Source organism: Triticum dicoccoides, chromosome 1A, assembly GCF_002162155.2.
Source record: "Triticum dicoccoides isolate Atlit2015 ecotype Zavitan chromosome 1A, WEW_v2.0, whole genome shotgun sequence".
Taxonomy (NCBI): Eukaryota; Viridiplantae; Streptophyta; class Magnoliopsida; order Poales; family Poaceae; genus Triticum; species Triticum dicoccoides.
The window spans coordinates 513809872-513830158 of NC_041380.1; the positions used below are offsets into that span (position 1 = coordinate 513809872).

The following is a 20287-nucleotide window of genomic DNA, read 5'->3' on the forward strand; positions in this document are numbered from 1 at the left end:
GGACATCCCTCTTCCATAAACAAAGGGATTGAGAATTTTCGTCGCCGCCCATTCACAATGGCATGTCAAATAGGCGGCGTTGGCATCACCCTTCAAAAGTCAATTCTATACGCTTCTATGTTGCCAAAAAAGCTCATTGTTGACATTGTATATAGAAAAAAAAGACAAGCATGCAAGTTGAAGCATAAACGACAGAACTAAACACCCTACTTAGCTCTTGAATATCGTGGACGACCGATGCGATTTCCACGATGACTAGCTCTATTTCGAAACCGGTTCGGATTTCCAGATCGTCAGGTTGCAGGCGCGCCATGTGATTTCCGCATGATGGTAACCATATACTGAAAACCCCATGTCCCCATCAACGCAGGGAATAGCACACACATAAAATTGCATCCGCACACGGACCCAGTGATATGTTTCCGATAATGCTACCCAGCGAACGCTTGCTGGAGGTGCATGGTAAAAACGAATGTTTTTCGCGGCGATTTACGTTGCTGCAGGAGCATGACGATTCCTTCAAGCAAACACGGCGATTTTTCACGGCACAAAACCCTTTCCTCCCAGAAACTGCATTGTGTTTACGAAGAAATCGCCACGCGCGTTATGAAAAAAGAATCATAAGAACGTTCGCAGATGGTATCCTTCTCAGTGAACGTTCCACTGGCTGCTGCGGTCCCTGTGTTTTTTTTTTGTTTTTTTTTTGCGGGGGGCGGTCCCTGTGTTTTTGGTACATACACATCTCCTTTGGCCCGACAAAATTGACCACGACGTTGCTGCGGTAGCCGTCGGGAAGAAGAAGAAAAAAAAGCGGCCGACCACGCCATCCGAAGGTTCCAGATGCCAGCAGAGACGCACGCACGCACGCCTGACCTGCCACAACGGATTCTGTTCAGAGGCCTGAGTAGGCCAGCTACGAATCGTGTGCGCCGGTGCACGTCACGTCTTCCACATCGGTCGCAAAATGGAAACTCTCTCAGATTCTATAATGTTGAAATAGTAATCCTACTTTACCGAAAAAAAAAAGAAATAATAATCATACTGGTACTACTACTGTACTAGGAACAAAAACAATTGCGTAGGAAACCCGGAGTCCGATACGTATTCGCGGCTGGTCCCGCGCGTCGTAGAGATCCCGTGGGCGGGCGGCTTCCCACCTGACCCGAGCCGGGCCTGCCACGTCGGCGGAGTCCAACGCATTTCCGACGCCGCTGGCCAACGGCGCCGCGCCACGTGGAGCGCGTGCGCCATCACCGCGTCCGCCCGTCCGTCCCCCCCACCTCGTAATCATCTCCGACTCTTCTCCCCGCCTCCCCCATACCCCCTACCCCGAGGCCTCGGCTCGCTCGTAATCCCGACCCGGACGCGGCGGAATCTCGCGCCGGTCAAACCCTATCGCACGCGCGCGCGCGCTCTCACGGGCTCGGATCGGGAGGACTAGGGTTCGCGAGCTGCTGCCCTCCGGCGGTCTCCACGGCGTTGGCGTCGGCGGCGGCGGCGGAGAAGAGAAAGAGGGATGGAGGGGCTCCTGCACAAGCTCAAGGGGCTCGACGCCTACCCCAAGGTCAACGAGGACTTCTACAAGCGCACGCTCTCCGGCGGCGTCGTCACGCTCCTCTCCGCCCTCGTCATGCTGCTCCTCTTCGTCTCCGAGACCAGTAAGCGCCGCCTCCCCTCCTCCTCAGCCCGCAATGGCGTCGCCGCGATGCGCAATTCAAGAGTCCACGGTCCTCGAAAAGATGTTGAATTATAGTCCTAGCTAGATGTCTCTAGGAATTAACAGGTTGTTCAGCTCGGATTGGGGCGAGGCTTGATTTCGATGACGCGTATTTGATGTGCTCCTGTAGTTACCCTTCTGCTTGAGATTGAATGCTGCGCAAGATTTTCGAGATGCTTTTGGGTTTGCCGGTGGTAAAATTCATTGAGAGGTCGACAAAGGTGGTCTCTCTGGCCAAGCAATGTCTTTGCCGTCCGGGGAAGGAAAAGCTTCCACTTTTTGGTCGACATGTCTACCTGTGCTGCGCTGGTCATTGCCACAGATTGCAATGCTCGAGCAGTTGGAAGATTCCTGAAAACCTTTTCCGTTTTAGTCCATTCTGTTTTGCCAGTTTGGTGGGGGACAAGATTCAGTTTTTCATGTCTAAGTGGTCATGAAAGGTCATACCTTTGCTGCTGTGTTCCTGCCTGTGGTTCAGATCATGTCTTCAGAAATACTCCCCCTGTTCCTGAGTCGATGGTGTTTACATACTTTGGTGCATACCAAGGCTTGGTGGCCGTGTGCTGTTTGGTGGGCAATTTAACCCTCTCTCGACGCTCGATGCATGGATCGGCGCGTGACACTGGTGTAATTGAGGTCGCGTGCAGGGGCCGCGCTACTACGAACGGGTAATAAGTGCACGTGAGGGGGTAATTTTGAAGGATACTCGAGTAAATGGTGCCACGAGTTAGGAGGGGTAGTTTTGGAAAATATACCTAGGAACCGCGGGAAAATCTAAGCCACCATATAAATTCGGAACGGAGGGAGTAGGTTGTCATTTGGGTTAGCACGCCTGCACCATCAATATGTTCTTTGGAATGTCTGCTGGTAAAAAGGTTTTATTTCTTAGTCAACATATTTTGACCAGAATGGGTTTGCAGTATATAAAGTACTAAAGTTTAAGCGTTGAGGTCAATGCCAATGTTCTGCCAGAAATTTGCAGTTGGAATATGTTGTGGTTTTCTCTGTTGGGCAAGTTTGGTTGTGCGTTTTTGTCCAGTGTCTAGTTATGAAATCTGCTGTGCATTTGGTCTTAATTTTTTTTCCTTTTTTTCAATATCGTGACCCTTTATATCCCTAGCCGTTTCCATTAATGCTACATATGCTAGTCTATCTCAAATAAATGAAGTACGACAAATATTCTAATAGCCACTATTTATTTGTCTGCTATTTTTGCAGGGTCGTATTATTATTCAGCAACCGAGACTAAGTTAGTGGTAGACACATCAAGAGGAGAAAGGCTAAGAGTAAATGTTAGTATTTGCCTTGTACCGATTAGACTTGATTCAGTTTTTTTGCTGCCGTAATTCAATTGTTTCTCTAAAAGGCATACTTCCGTATAATATTTTGGCAACATGGTATTCATATCCATTGTAATACTATAAATCTATTTTGCAGTTTGATATTACTTTCCCGAGTATTCCTTGCACCCTTCTCAGTGTTGATACAAGGGATATTAGTGGCGAGCAGCACCAGGACATTGTACGTACTTCAGTCATCTCCTTTTTTGCCAATTCTTGCTTTATCTGCTGATCCGCCATCTTATTCTTTCCATTTCTTGTTTTAGAGGCATGACATTGAAAAGAAAAGATTGGACTCACATGGTAATGTCATTGAATCAAGAAAAGAGGGCATTGGTGGAACAAAGGTTGGTGTCTCAGTTTCACTTAGTATGATGAGCTCATTAAAAATTCTAGGTCTTGAATAGGTGTTCAATTTAGTATGGGTGATAGTGCCTTTGGAGTTGAGGAACATGTTTCCATAGATAGCCGTAGAAACTGTGGTTGAAGTATAAGTATTTGAGTAAAAGAAATCCCTCTTCCTTACTTTCTATCTATGTTAATCACCTTTTTGGGGGAGTGGAACAACCGGAAATAAATACCTATTGTTATTATTTGGTAAGGATTTAGTGTGAATAAAGTGTACATATTTACAAACAGGGGACTGAAATTTGAGAACCATTCTGGCTCCTATATCTTGCACATGTGCATCTTTGTAGTTCTCTGCTGTAACATGGGTTTCTTAAGGAGTTAACAATGAGTAATTGGTACTCAATAATATGTCCACATAGAAATATTTTTTCTATTATACATACCTCGATACAAAATCTATATTAGTTTCCTTGTATAGTCTGTGATATTTGTCACTGTTATAAAGGGTTTTCTGTATATTTCCACCTGTACTTTGTGTATTTATGCTGGCCCTTGGCCTCCGGGGAAAACAAGTTGCATATTTGCTAACATGGTTTCATAGCCTAGGGTTATGCCCTTCTTTTTCCTCTCCACGTTAGGGTCTTATGTTCAGATAAAAAAATTGTTATCTGCGATGAAACTGTAGCTCGTCGAAATTATAAGGCTAACCTAGTCTTAACCAATATTTCTTACTTATCTCAGCAAGTAACCTCTAATCATATGGCTATATTCTACTTTGTCATTTGATGCATATGCTTGATTGATCCTTTTCATAGATCGAGAAACCATTGCAAAAACATGGTGGAAGGCTTGGCAAAGGTGAGGAATATTGTGGCACCTGTTATGGTGCGGAGGAGGTGCGCACACTTTTGTGTTTTCCCTGTGTTAATCTCATTTTCTGTTATCTGTTTTACCTTTTTAACTTTGCACTGCTTGTGATTTTTTGGAGCCCAGTCAGATGAACAATGCTGTAATTCATGTGAAGAAGTTAGGGAGGCCTACAAGAAGAAAGGGTGGGCTCTTACAAACCCTGACCTAATCGACCAGGTATATGAATTATTTTGGCATTTTTTTTTGCCTGGATATATCCAGAAAAAACTTTGTTTTGAGTTTTTGTTTTTGTTTTTGTTTAGCATTAAAAAGAAATCCATTGTATGGTACTATGTTGAAGATTGTGGATACCTTGCTGTGCTCTCTTGAATGACAGAGATGGCACATCCCTGAAATATTTGCATGCTATGCACTCTGCTGCATCATGTGCAACTTTGCATATGATACCGTCCCTTCTGTATCATAGGCTCGTAGCTAGCCATCAGCCTTCTCTGTTCTTTTTCAGGCGTTAATTTACATACTAGTGGCCAGTTAGACACGTTTTAATGTGTTTGGTAACTCATTTCAGTCTGTATGTAGTCCATATTAAAATATCCAGAGATCTTATAATAGTGAACGGAGGGAGTACTTTTGAAGGGAAATTACACACTGTAGGTTCTTTTTGAATATAAAATTGAGACTTGCTCTACTATTCGACGGCTGATTCTGTTAGACCTAATGTTGACAATACATGATGTTTGGTAACGCATTTCAGTCTGTATGTAGTCCATATTAAAATATCCAGAAAGCTTATAATAGTGAGCGGAGGGAGTACTGTTGAAGGGAAATTACACACCAAGGTTCTTTTTGAGGATAAAATTGAGGCATGCTCTACTATTCGACGGCTGATTCTGTTAGACCTAATGTTGACAATACATGATGCTGCAAGCAATAAGCTTGCAGGTGCAACATGCCCCTAGAGTTGTATAATGTATGCCTTGGATCCTATAATGTCCAACAGAACTTTTTTATGCGCTTTCTCTTTCTGCATGCCTGCTGTTTGCAACTGCTAAGATTTTTTTTCTTCAAGAAAAGAACGGCTAAGATTTAATACAGTCTATGATGGCTATCGCAGTGCGCTAGAGAGGACTTCGTTGAAAGAGTTAAAACCCAACATGGTGAAGGCTGTAGTGTCCATGGCTTTCTAGATGTTAGTAAAGTTGCTGGAAATTTCCACTTTGCGCCAGGCAAAGGATATTATGAATCAAATGTAGATGTGCCTGAGCTGACTGCTGAAGGAGGTTTCAATGTAAGTAGGTTACATAATTCTTTTTCTTTCTTCCTTGGTTTATTGAAATGTTTGCCTTCAGTGTTCTCTAATATGATGTGTGTAATTTTACCAGATTACTCACAAAATAAACAAACTGTCCTTCGGGACAGAATTCCCTGGTGCTGTCAACCCACTTGATGGGTAAGTCTACACCTCCAGCACATTCAGCATGCAATGAACACAATAATATGGAGCATTCATGTTCCCCTAAGTAAATTTAAATATTTCATATTTTTTTCTTTATTCTGCCCTCAAGTACTAACCAGTTCCATGAACACAGTGCTCAGTGGACACAGCCCGCATCAGATGGGACATACCAATACTTCATAAAAGTGGGTATTGCTGCACTCATGTTTGTTGCAGTTCTATCACTTGCTTCTGCCCTTGGTTTATGCATCTAAGATTTAATGGGTATTCCTTTCCAGGTCGTCCCTACAATTTATAATGATATAAGAGGGCGCAAGATCGATTCAAACCAAGTTAGTAGAGTTCATTGAATGATTACATGCTCAACCTTTCTGTTAACAACCTTTATGATAACTGTTACTTTCATTCACAGTTCTCAGTAACGGAGCACTTTAGAGATGGAAATGTTCAACCGAGACCCCAACCCGGGGTATTTTTCTTCTATGATTTCTCACCTATAAAGGTAAATAATGAAGACGTCAAAGATGCACATATGAATTTTCGCAGAAATATGTGACGGTTCTCACCTATGTACACACCTATGTGTTCTCACTGCACATGCAACTTGTGCAAATGGCACCATCTGTTTATGTTATTTTTAAAACGCGCGCGCGCACACACACACACACACTTGAGGACTAAAAACCTAAATCATATCCCTTTATCTATTTTAGAATGAACAGGGAAATCATGCCCCTCCCAAAATTTTGTTGTGGTCAAGCCTAATGCGCATCTCTATTACTACCCATTATTATGCTGTTATTGCATACCCGCAGAGAGAGTTGCAGGATGAAACTGGACTTAATGAAATAACCTTTAGATTCGGTAAGTATATGAAGATAGTATTATTGATCTATTGTTGGAAGGAGCAATGCCTCCATCTCGTGAGCGCTGAGAGTAAAATAACATACCAAGATACGTTTGTGCCTGTGGTGTGTACATATGAGTGGAGTAAATCCACAATTTGCATGGATACTTGGTACAAAACCGTGATTTTGTCAAGTTAACTCTTTGTAGTTTGTATATGTTTTGTTTAGTTTAGCCATTTGTAGCGAGCACAAGATTGGAAGCTACTCTATTGAGCTCTTCATGTCTCTCAGCAACTATGATTGAGTTTTTGACTCCAGCTGTATGGCTAATGTCTTGTGCAGGTGATATTCACAGAGGAAAATAGATCCTTCCTCCACTACCTGACAAACCTGTGTGCTATAGTTGGAGGTATGAACACTGCCTCTAGTTTATGCATGCACAAACTACCTTATTTTATCATATTATATCATGTTAAAGGTTGTCATCTCTTTTAGTACAGAAAGTGTCTTTATATTTGTATTCTGTTGCGTTCTGTATAAAACTGTGTTGAGTTTTTAGTCGAGGTCTCCACGTAGTGTGCCTTATTGATCTGTTTTCTGCCTGATCCTCAGGGATCTTCACTGTCGCGGGCATCATCGACTCGTTCATATACCATGGACAGAAGGCACTTAAGAAGAAAATGGAGATAGGCAAGTACAGATGAAACCTAGGCAATATTTTCCAAGTTGTGTGGCTTGTAAGGAGGTGGATCCGGCATATGCGCGCCAAAAGACGACGAGACCCCAAAGGGTTACAAGGCAATCGAAAGTGATGATGCTGCACATTAGTTGATGAAAACTTGTAAAAAAGGAAGACAGAATAGGCTGGGTCTTGGGGGCAAGTGCTTTCATGTCCATCGATAGAGACTCTAGTTGACTGGCCTGAACTGGCGCAATGCTTACTGTACTTGGAAGTTGGTGCATCACAGAATGTTTCTCGTCAATCGCTTCACTCATTGTGTGTCACATCTTCGTTACTGTGTGGTGCTGATTTTATTTTGTTTTGCATTTTAGCGCTTTGGCAGAGATATATAGTTGACTTGAGCTCTTATGAAATCATATTTGTAATCCATTTTCCTTTGATTGCAAATGCGAGTCTTTTAGGACATGATATATGGTATTAAAGGCTTTGGCCAACAAATTTTATGCAGACAATATTGTCTCACATAGAACTGGTTATATAAATTGAAATTTGTAAGTGGCATATCAAATTGTTTTTGCATTCATTTTTGCTGAACGTAGTTGACGCCGTTCGATCCAGATCGTGACAACACGAGTAGACTCCCGTCCTGATAGTCAACCCGCAAGCCACTGCCTTTTATTATTGTGCTATTTTATGATCGTTTGGTATTTTTGCAAACTACCACACATGTGCCAGGTATCACATTCATATAAGTACCTTGTAGGAGTATAATGCTAGTACTCCCTTCGATCCATATTAATTGTCGTCGGAGGGAGTAATATCAATTTGACATTTTGGATCAATTTGACATTTTGGATGTATGATTGTCACTTAGAAATGTATGATTGTTATAGAAAGAATTTCCATTATATTTGATTGCCATTATAATTCAAGGCGGCGTTCCAGGAACGGAAAGGCGGGAAATACCACTTTGTATGTTGCTGACAGCTATAGGAGAGAAGATCCTCATCCAAAAGAATGCGTAACAAAACTGTAGCTTTTGAACACTTCAAATGCAAAAAAAAATATGTTGATCCATGAAGCTCTGACCCAGAAACTGCTATAGAATGTCCTGTGCAGGCCTATGATAGTATTTCCAGAAAAAAGAAAAAGCAATAAACCGTCCAGCAGGAAAATTGGCTGGCTCTTGTCTGCTCTCAAACCTTCATTCTAAGGATGTATCTAAATTGACTTTGCTGAAGAAATTGACTTAACATGTCGATTTTTTAACATTCAGAACTGGAACAGATCTGATAAGCCTCCCCTGTGGATAAAAGATTCGCCACTTGCACCGGGATCAGATCAACGCAGGATGTGCCAGTCTGACAACCAGGTGCGCATAGCTCCATCTTATCCACTCAGCTTCCAGATTACACATAATACACACGATCTGATCTGATCTGATCAAACCACTAGGAGAACCATATCAACGGTAACTATCTCATACTCTTGTTAATCCAATGTTCTAAATATAGTTAAAAACACTTCTACTCACACCATCTCGCTTATTATGGCAATGGCTCTAACTAGGCATAGATAATTTGATTATTTTGGCAGTAGAGGTAACTGTTCAAATAACACAGAAATTCATGGTCTTCTCAAAGAGAGAATAAAAAAGGTGTTCCTAGTTTCCGATCGATCTTTTCGCGGGGAATTGCTAAAAGAAAAACAGCTCCTTCTCAAAGAAAGATGCAAGCTAGCTTTACCATGGAGCTACAGAAACTATATCGCATTTGTAAATCATAAGATCAATCATACATTAGATGTTCATTTAACTTCTTAAAAAGAATAGGCCACCAAACAACCAAAATACGTGCAACTTGAACTTAACTGAAAAACAATTAGGTGGCTGAAAGTGTATAATCTACTAACTTATTTCCAAAAAATACACACTTGAGATGGCAGACATGTACTGATGTACATTATCCAAAGATTCTCCTAAGTCATGATCGGTTTAGCTTATTCACAAGTACACATGCCAGCTTATTATTTTTAGGGGAAGTACACATGCCAGCTTAATATTTTTAGGGTAAGTACACATGCCAGCTGAATCCAAATGCTGTATATGTAGTCATTCTTGTGCCAGCCTTACAAATGACCCCACTAAAGATCCCAAGGCCTCAATTATTGACAAAAACAATGAGCAAATTATTTCTGTAACCACATAAGAATGGATACAGCACGTTCATGTCTTCTGAAGCATTCTTGTAAGATATTCCACTGCAAAATTATTTATGTAACTGGATCATGATCCGAGTCAAACAGGATGGGTTGAGTCTGCATCTTGGCATTAATGGCATGGCCAAGGATAATTGACCAATGAGAACTAATCTGACAATGCAGTTGTTTTTACTAACATACTCCATAAGCTAGATAAACTCGATAGAACTATATCCATAAAACCTGAGATAAGAGTAGGCGTAAACTAACAAATTAGGAAAGTCAACTTCAGGAAACATCCTGGCAACTGTAACTACGGTATCAAAATGAATACACAGATCAAAATCAGCATCAGATTAGTACTTCTCATTTTTTAGTCCCAAATGGATAACATCTACCTGGAAGAAGAATCGGTCTGGTCTCTTTTAATGCTGCCTCGTGCATGCTTCCTTCTATGAAACTGCTGTGAAGTTTGGACCAGATGTCCTGAAAGCATGCCAGAAGTTGTGAGAAAATTATTTTTACCCCTGGAGTGTGGTACAGACACAAGCTCAAACCAGTGATGAATCTGAATCTGAAGCTCCCATACAGACAATGGATAAATACAAAGGGCAAGCAATGTCATTAGAAAGAGGAAACCAACACTACATGTGGTTTCTCAGCCAGACAGATCTTCTCGCTTACTTTGGCAATAGATGTAACTTCTCAAACTAGGTAACTGTTCAAATAACACTGAAATTCAGGGTCTTCTCAAAGAGAGAAAAAATAGGTGTTCCTTGTCTCCTATCGATCTTTTCGCAAGGAACTGCCGAAAAAACAAATCCTTCTCAAAGAAAGATGCAAACCTTGCCATGGAGCTACAAAAACCAAATCACATTTTGTGAATCATAAGATCACTCGTGCATTTAAATTTTTAAACAAATAGCCTACCAAGCAAACAAAAATAACGCCAAACTGAACATAACTGCGCAACAGTTAAGTGGCTAAAAACATAAAATCTAACTTATTTCCCCCAAAAACATACACACTTGAGACATGTACTCCCTCCGTTTTTATTTAGTTCGCGTATTAGCTTTGGTCAAAGTCAAACTTTGTAAACTTTGACCAAATTTATAAAGAAAAATATTGGCATATATAGTAACAAATCAATACTACTAGATTCATTGTTGAATGTACTTCCACATCATATAGATTTTGTTATGGTAAATATTTATATTCTTTTCTATAAACTTGGTCAAACATTAGAAAGTTTGACTTCGGTCAACTCTAATATGCAGAGTAAATAAAAACAGAGGGAGTAGTACATCATCCAAAGATTCTCCAAAGTCACGATCAGTTTATTCACAAGTACACATGCCAGCTTATTAATTTTAGGGGAAGTACACATGCCAGTTGAATCCAAACGCTATACATGTAGGGAATCATTTTTGGGCCAGCCTTACAAATGGCCCCACTAAAGATCCGAAGGCCTCAACTATTCACAAAGTTGTAACCTCATAAGAATGGATACAACATGTTCACGTCTTCTGAAGCATTCTTGTAAGATATTCCACTGCCAAATTATTTATGTGCTCTTACCTTTTTTAGATGATAACGATTGATGTGTTCTTACTAATTGGATCGTGATCCGAATCAAACGGGATGGTTTAAGTCTGCATCTTGTCATTAATGGCATGGCCAAGCATAATTGACCAATGATAACTAATCTAAAATTGCAATTGCTTGTACCAACGATACTCCATAAGGTAGATGGAGATGAATAGAGCCATATCCATGCAACCCAAAGGAGATAAGAGTAAACAAGTAGCAGTAGTATACCCAACTTATTAGCAAAGTCAACCTCAGGAAAGCATCCTGGCAACCGTAACTACAGTTTCAAAATAAATACGCAAACCAAATCAGGTGGCAGCTGTTCCCCTGCACGAATTTACCAGTCAGCATCAGATTAGTCCTTTTCATTTCTCAATCCTAGATGGATAACATGTACTACCTGGAAGAAGAATCTGGCTGGTCTCTTTTAATGCTGCCTCGTGTATGCTTCCTTCTGTGAAACTGCTGTGAAGTTCGGACCAGATTTCCTGGAAGCATAAGAGAAGTTGTGAACATTTGTTTTTACACATGCAGCTCAAACAAATGACTGAATCTGAATCTGAAGCTCCCACCTAGTCACAATGGATAAGCACAAGGGCCATGCCACTGGAAAGAGGAAACCAACACTGCATGTGGTTTCTCAGTCGGACAGGTATTACTTGATGTAGTTTGGCTAAAATAAAGTAGAGGCATCAAATGTCAAAATCTACATTGCCTCTTCAGATATCTCAACTGGCAGAATCCTTTTGTGGGAGTGAAAAATCAGCTTTGCAATAACAACAAAAAGCAGCTTGTATGAGGGTTAGATCACATCAGAGTGTCGTTAGAGAGGGGAGCAATGAGAAAATGTACTAATTTGATATGTTTTTCATATAGCTAACGAAATGTCACCACTGTACAAAGAGCTAACACACGAGACAACAAGCACAGACTATTACACAGACCAAAAGTTAAAGCAGCCAAACGACCCTTGCTTGCACCAGCAAGCAGATACCCAGGAAGAACTCCTAGAAGCCATTCATCTCCAGAAGGTATGTGCGCCTCTTCATCAGCGCCTTCGCGGCGAATTTGAATGGCCCATCAAATGCTCCAGAGATGAATGCGTCGGTTTCCTTGCGGCTGATATGGCCACCATTGCTTCCCTCGGTGGAGGGCTTGATAGCAACCAGTGTAGCACCCTGCAGCGCAATTCCTCCAGGCAGCTCGAGATATGGCGCGTATTTCAGCTTCATGTTGCAGGCCGGGACCTGGGTCCTGTTGGAGCATGCCGAGGCCGACAGTTGGTTCTCTCTGAACTCCTTCAGCTGCTCTGCTCCCATGGTCAGCGTGCCCTGGCCATCGGCATCAGTCAGCACCAAGCTCACAAGTGTGGGGTGCTCCTTGATGATCGACCGGAGAAGATAATGCCTCGTCGACGCAGCGATGAGGGAGCTGATCGTCCACACGACGCGGAGCTTGAGCCCGCCATTGGTATAGAAAGACTCCGGCATGCTCCCGTTGTCCTCCGAAGACGGCTCATGCTCTGCGCCAACAGGCTTGCGGTCAACCCTGGTGCCCCCAAGGATGACACAGTTCTGAAGCGTGCTCCCGTACTCTGCCCGCCATTTCAGGAGCACCCCGTCCTCGGTGCCGACATCCCCGGAAGGGAGCTCGATGTGGAGGTTCCGCACGTGCGTGAAGCTCCGGAGCACCTGCGCCGGCGAGTGGTGCGCGAGCTGCGGGAAGAGCGGCCGCCCGGCGCCGTTGGGGCCGCGCGCGCTGTGGAAGGGCTTGATGATCGTGAAGAGCATCAGCTTGAGGAAGTGGGAGAGGATGTTCCGGGGCTTGGGCGAGGTCAGGTTGAGGGCGTCCTCGCCGTCGCCGTCGACCGCCACGACGCGGTCGATCTTGACGCAGACGTCGTGGACGTGGGGCACGAGCCCGTTGAACCGCTTGGACGCCGCGGAGCAGCGGCCGAGGGAACGCACGTCCTCCACTTTGTTGAGGATGAGCAGGACGAGCGAGTCCGGCAGGCAGTCGAAGAGATCGAGCTCGAAGTCGAGCGCCGGGTCCGCGTGGATTCGGGCCTTGGGAAGCATCGCGCCGCCGGAAGGCCGGGAATGGCAGGAACGGGCTGCTCGACCTTGGCTCTTCGGATGGCTCGCGCAATGGCAGCAACGGCCCGCCAAATCGACGCGACGCGACGCGGCCGCCTGAAGGAAAGGAGAAGGGGAACAGCTCAGAACACGCACGGAAAACATTAGAGACATGGATGAAGCAGAATCACCATCAATAATCAAAGGGAACCTCAAATGAGGAACCGGAAGAGTGGAATCACCAATCTTTTACATACCTCAGTCGCCGGTCGCCACCGCCGCCGCAGCCGCGTCAACCAGCCCAGGCGAGCAAATCGGGGGCGGAGCCGAACCGAGACCCGCGCTCTCCTCCGGAGCAGGGCCGGATCCGACGCCGGCGAGCGCCCGGGAGGCCAGGGAGCAACCCGAAAACTCGCCGCAACTCCCCGCCCGACCGACAGCTCCTCCGCCTCCGGCGAGCCGACGCGCCCCAAGGCTCCGATCCGGCGGGCTCCCGGCGCCAATCAGGCGAGGCTGCTGGCTAGGGTTTATCGGAGGCGAGGCGAGAGAGATTGGGGATATTTTTCTCCTCTGCTCTCCTCCCGGCGGCAGTTGTTTTTTTCTGGCTCGTGCGGTCGCTTCTGCTCTGCTCTCCGGCACCACTCGACGGTGGGCGGCTTTTAATATCGGCCCGGAGGACGGGGGCGGTGGCGCCGTCAACAGGTAACGGCTCCCCGCAGTTAAGCCAAGCGGCGGTGGCGCGCCGTTGGTTGATGGGTAACGGCGGGGGAGCCGTTACTCCCGGTCCACGTCAGCGCGGGGGAGGGTGGTGTGTGGTGCGACAAAGCACCCACAGTTTTCTCAGAGAAATATAAAGAGTTAAATGCACTGGCGGTCCTAAAAGTTTCATCGGGGTGTCACTTTAATCCTAATTCCTTCAAAATGCATCTTTAGGTCCTCATTCTTTAGTAAGTGGTTCATGCGAGGTTCTTTTTCCATGAGCGCTCATTGCCCTGCACGTGTGGCGCGTTGACCCACGCCACGTCGACATAGGGCCCAACCGCCAGGTGAGAAAATTACACTGGAGGTCCTAAAAGTTTCTAGGCAGTGTCACTTTAGTCCTACTTCTTTCAAAATGCATGTTTAAATCCTAATTCTATAGTAAGTGGTTCACGCGGGGTCCTTTTTTGCACGATCTTTCTCTGACATGCTTGCGTGCATTGACCCATGTCATGTCAACTTAGAGGCCGTTGTGGTTGTTCTTTTTTTTAGAGAAAGCCCCTTGTACCCTCCCCCTCTTGACATTTCCCACCTCTCTCTCTCTCTCTCATGCCCACACCGTCACCATGGCTGGGGCAGTAAGCTCCTCGGCAAGGAAGCGAGTGACGAAGAGGAGCATTGCAGCAGCGTCGGCAGCGTTGCCTCCTCCACAAGCTATAGAATGATCGTGCGAAAAAGGACCTCACATGAACTACTTACTATAGAATTAGGACGTAAACATGCGTTTTGAAAAAAAATAGGACTAAAGTGACTGCTCAGAAACTTTTAGGATCACCAGTGTATTTTCCTTGCCAGCCAGTTGGGCCCTTTGTCGACGTGGCATGGGTCAACGTGCCACGCGGGCAAGTCAACGAGCACTCGTGGAAAAAGGACCTCAAGTGAACCACTTACTAAAGAATTAGGATCTAAAGGTGCATTTTGAAAGAATTAGGACTAAAGTGACACCTTGATGAAACTTTTAGGACCTCCAGTACATTTAACTCAAATATAAAAGGAGGCACCCAATTTAAATATGGGTCTGTATAGAACACATCTAGATATGACATAACTATGTCACATCTAACCTTGTGTCCATTATATTTGTGATCTATTTTTTTGTTCTAATTTTTTTATTCCTTATTGCTGCGTTATTTATGGAAGCTTAGATGTGACATCCTTAGAAAATATCTAGATGTAAATTACACAAACTGTTTAAACATTCGTACCTATGAATATTCGCGCACACATACTATCTCTATGATCACCTCGAATGGTCGAGCCGATAAATAATTACCGCATTCTCACCTCTTAAACTAATTTGAACCTTGAACAAAAATACTTAGTCGCAGGGTTTCTTTGCCTTCCGCAAGCGCCGCCGTCGATCTGCCTTGTCTCCGGTGACTTTTTAGGGCAATGGCGATATGGTGGATCCTGACCATGGCTTGCGGGAGGCTCTATTTTTATACGTTCTTCGAGTTTTAGGCCTCTTTTGGTTCATAGGATAGGATTATCATAGGAATAGGAATCTTGTAGGAAATGAGATGACGTGTATCTCAAATTCTATGAGTAGGAATAGGAAAAAAGATGTCATTTGGTTGACACCAAAGGAATTTTTCCATTGAGTCTAGGCTCTTTTTTATTTTTCTATGAAATGTGGAGGATAGGAACCAATCCTATGTAGGAATAGGAATCCATTCCTATGAACCAAAGGGCTCTAAAGAAAAAATCCTATAAGAATTCTATCCTCTAGAATTCCTATGAAATTCCTCTAAACCAAAGGAGGCCTTATTAGGATTTGTGTCCCGCTTAGGAAGACGAGATGGCGGCAGCTCCTGAAGATGAAATAAGGTTCTCCCCGTTTAGCCCCTATCCCGGTGGTGTGTCTAGCATCATAGGTGGGCGTGTGGAGGTGTGTCTACAGCGGATATGTACTTGGTGGATTTGCTCGGATCTGATCATAGTTCGTGTACGTCTGTCTGTCTTCAGGTGGGTCCTTCCGATCTATGCTATTCATTAAAGGCAGTGGTTGTTGTTCTGTTGCGCTGGTTCTATGGGGCCTTAGCACGACGACTTTCCGGCTGTCTAACACAATTTGCCCCCCTCTAGTGAGGGAGGAGCGATGACGGCGATGCGCCTTTGGCTTGCTTCAACGCTTGCAGTCGTCACTAGTGGTCTACAGATCTGGATGTATTTTTTAATTATTTTTAGTGTTCAATGTACTGTTATGATTGAAGATGAATAGATAAAAGTTTTATAAAAAGAATGCATCGAACCTTGAGATTTTCAACTTTGACATATGAAGGAATTGAAATTTTTCGACAACTTCATGTGCTAATTACTCCGACAATATTAGCGCGTAAATGTCACTGTTTCGGCCTCTATGTGATAGACAAAAACTTTGAACTGGCCTCCTCGTGCATCTCTCCTCTGCCCACATAGCCTGGACAGGGTCTAGGATCAGCATCGAGCTCCACCGGAACACATCCATAATGATTGGATTTGTTTTAACGGCAGTTCTTTTTGTTGACTTGTACAAACAGTGAATCTATGCCATTTGATCCGACGGCAAAGGTAAGACGAAGGCAGAAAGAGTCGCCGTGAATCGTGATACACAAGACGCAACACCCAGCAACCTAATTGGAGATGAGAAGACACGGTGTGAACCCGACGGCCCAACGAATATTAGCACGGAAAAGACACGCGCCAGCAACAAGCCAGGCCGGTCAAAAGCAAGGAAAACATCAGCATGAGCCGTCGCGACCGTTGTTTTTTTGCCGTGACACTGACAGCGAGGTGGATTCTTGTACAGTACTATATACGACCTGAGGCCGACACGAGGAGGGAGGGAGGGAGCGGCGGAAACCACCAAGGCGTCGTTTTTGTGAATCCAGTGAGGTGTGCGGCGGATCTAGCCGTGAGGCGCACATTTCTCTTTTTATCTCCCTGCTCGTCGTGAGGCGTGTCGTGTACCGTCGGGAGGTCACGTTGCGTCGGCACGTACGTTGCTGGCAACGGACAAAAAGCTAGCTAGATCACGCGGGAGACACGGACAAATTAGCAGAGATGCGACGGTGGTGTGCATGTAGCCATGTAGGCTAGCTTGGGATTCTCGTGGTGGTGTACAAGGGAGTGGTTGGAGGACGAGCTCCCGCGTTTTCTGGAATACACTAGGCGCGGACGTACCATGTAGGCATGTGCATGCACGTACGCACAAACTACCTGCTTCCATTTGGCGACATGTTGGCTGTCGATCGTAACGAGCTCCTGAGATTACTCTACTTACGATTGTGATGCGTGTGTAGCTATAGAGTGCTTTTCTGCTCGTCCGAGCTCAAATGCAACTTTGATGAGCGGTAAAAGTCCAAACTTTCGTAGGCATTTTGATGGAACGGGGCACTTACAAGTTTTCCTTCAAGGTTTGTTTCTTTACAAATCTTCCTTCATGGTTTGTTTCTTTAGAGGCAAAATTTCACTTGTCACTGATATAATACTGAACTCACATTCATCGAAATCACAAAAGGAAAAACTAGGAAAGTTTGGAGTGGTGCAACACATTATGTATGAATTTGACCTGACACAGCATAGTCAACATTAATCAACACAAATTCACGGTTCATTCTCAAGGAAATATGCCTTAGAGGCAATAATAAAGTTGTTATTTATATTTTCTTATATCATGATAAATGTTTATTATTCATGCTAGAATTGTATTAACTGGAAACTTAGTACATGTGTGAATACATAGACAAAACTGAGTGTCCCTAGTATGCCTCTACTTGACTAGCTCGTTAATTAAAGATGGTTAAGTTTCCTAGCCATAGACAAAGAGTTGTCATTTGATAAGCGGGGTCACATCATTAGAGAATGATGTGATTGACTTGACCCATCCGCTAGCTTAACACGATGATCGTTACAGTTTTATTGCTACTGCTTTCTTCATGACTTATACATGTTCCTCATACTATGAGATTATGCAACTCCCGAATACCGGAGGAACACCTTGTGTGCTATCAAACGTCACAATGTAACTGGGTGATTATAAATATGCTCTACAGGTGTCTCCGATGGTGTTTTTTGAGTTGGCATAGATCGAGATTTGGATTTGTCACTCCGAATATCGGAGAGGTATCTCTGGGCCCTCTCGGTAATGCACATCACTATAAGCCTTGCAATCAATGTGACTAATGAGTTAGTTACGGGATGATGCATTACGGAACGAGTAAAGAGACTTGCCGGTAACGAGATTGAACTAGGTATTAAGATACCAACGATCGAATCTTGGGCAAGTAACATACCGATGACAAAGGGAACAACATATATCGTTATGCGGTTTGACCGATAAAGATCTTCGTAGAATATGTAGGAACCAATATGAGCATCCAAGTTCCGCTATTGGTTATTGACTGGAGATAAGTCTCGATCATGTCTACATAGTTCTCGAATCCGTAGGGTCCGCACGCTTAACGTTCTGTGACGATTTGTTTTTTTTGAAATAAGGCAAAAGATTTGCCATTTTCGTTGATTAAGAAGAAGAGAGTTGTCCGATTAATTAGAGGAAAACCTAAATTACAAACCCTACAAAGGGTGCACACAGAACGACCTGGCTACCAACAAAATCACGACACAACCGTCGAGAGGTAGCACCGAACAACAAAGCAACACCAAATAGTCGTCCGCAGCGTTGAGAACATGGCACCTCCGATTTTGCCGACGAGCATCATAGGAGAAAGTTACAAGCCTCGCACCGACCTAGTCCAGCGCAACACCCGAAGAGCACCGCTCGTTGAAAACCGCCATCATGGAGTCATTGTTGTCGAAGTGGCCCCGCCGCCCGCAACTCCGACTTCTCTGTCACAGCCAGAAGCCAACATAGGCACACCCATTGGCGCACCGGACCTTCGGCATCAGAAGGACAAGTCGCGACCCGGCTCTCCTCGCCATCATCGTCGTTGCCACACTCAACGCCACATGAAGGAAATATGCCCTAGAGGCAATAATAAGGTTATTATTTATTTCCTTATATCATGATAAATGTTTATTATTCATGCTAGAATTGTATTAACCGGAAACTTAGTACATGTGTGAATACATAGACAAACAGAGTGTCACTAATATGCCTCTACTTGACTAGCTCGTTGAATCAAAGATGGTTAAGTTTCCTAGCAATAGACATGAGTTGTCATTTGATTAACGGGATCACATCATTGAATGATGTGATTGACTTGACCCATCCGTTAGCTTAGCACGATGATCGTTTAGTTTGTTGCTATTGCTTTCTTCATGACTTATACATGTTGCTATGACTATGGGATTATGCAACTCCCGAGTACCGGAGGAACACTCTGTGTGCTACCAAACGTCACAACGTAACTGAGTGAATATAAAGGTGCTCTATAGGTGTCTCTGATGGTACTTGTTGAGTTGGCATAGATCGAGATTAGGATTTGTCACTCTGAATATCGGAGAGGTATCTCTGGGCCCTCTCGGTAATGCACATCACTATAAGCCTTGCAAGCAATGTGACTAATGAGTTAGTTACGGGATGATGCATTACGGAACGAGTAAAGAGACTTGCCGGTAACGAGATTGAACTAGGTATTAAGGTACCAACGATCGAATCTTGGGCAAGTAACATACCGATGACAAAGGGAACAATGCATATCGTTATGCGGTTTGACCGATAAAGATCTTCGTAGAATATGTAGGAACCAATATGAGCATCCAAGTTCCGCTATTGGTTATTGACTAGAGATGAGTCTCGATCATGTCTACATAGTTCTCGAACCCGTAGGGTCCGCACGCTTAACGTTCTGTGACGATTTGTGTTTTTTTTGAAACAAGGCAAAAGATTTGCCATTTTCGTTGATTAAGAAGAAGAGAGTTGTCCGATTAATTAGAGGAAAACCGGACGAAAACCTAAATTACAAACCCTACAAAGGGTGCACACGGACGACCTGGCTACCAACAAAATCACGACACAACCAACGACACAACCGTCGAGAGGTAGCACCGAACAACAAAGCAACACCAAATAGTCAACCGCAGCGTTGAGAACATGGCAGCTCTGATTTTGCCGACGAGCATCACAGGAGAAAGTTACAAGCCTCGCACCGACCTAGTCCAGCGCAACACCCGAAGAGCACCACTCGTTGAAAACCGCCCTCATGGAGTCATTGTTGTCGTAGTGGCCCCGCCGCCTGCAGCTCCGACTTCTCTGTCATAGTCAGAAGCCAACATAGGCACACCCATTGGCGCACCGGACCTTCGGCATCAGAAGGACAAGTCGCGACCCGGCTCTCCTCGCCATCATCGTCGTTGCCACACACGTCTCAACGCCACATGAAGGAAATATGCCCTAGAGGCAATAATAAGGTTATTATTTATTTCCTTATATCATGACAAATGTTTATTATTCATGCTA

General features: G+C 44.2%; 2 protein-coding genes across 2 annotated transcripts; one reads left to right on the forward strand and one right to left on the reverse strand.

Annotated features, from left to right (window-relative positions):
• The first annotated feature begins 1301 nt into the window (after positions 1-1301).
• LOC119284601 (endoplasmic reticulum-Golgi intermediate compartment protein 3-like) lies at positions 1302-7729 on the forward strand. Its single transcript, XM_037563742.1, has 13 exons — positions 1302-1658; positions 2936-3009; positions 3155-3238; positions 3324-3404; positions 4224-4304; positions 4402-4494; positions 5393-5566; positions 5661-5728; positions 5868-5919; positions 6013-6066; positions 6147-6236; positions 6925-6991; positions 7195-7729. Exons 1-13 carry the CDS (start codon positions 1517-1519, stop codon positions 7284-7286), a joined length of 1152 nt encoding a protein of 383 aa, XP_037419639.1. The 5' UTR covers positions 1302-1516; the 3' UTR covers positions 7287-7729.
• A 4147-nt stretch (positions 7730-11876) lies between these two features.
• LOC119284610 (F-box protein At5g46170-like) lies at positions 11877-13750 on the reverse strand. The gene is made up of 2 exons (XM_037563755.1): positions 13386-13750; positions 11877-13245 (listed from the first exon to the last, which is right to left on the reverse strand). The coding sequence occupies exon 2, from the start codon at positions 13129-13131 to the stop codon at positions 12061-12063; it is 1071 nt and encodes a 356-aa protein (XP_037419652.1). The 5' UTR covers positions 13132-13245; positions 13386-13750; the 3' UTR covers positions 11877-12060.
• Positions 13751-20287: the final 6537 nt, after the last annotated feature.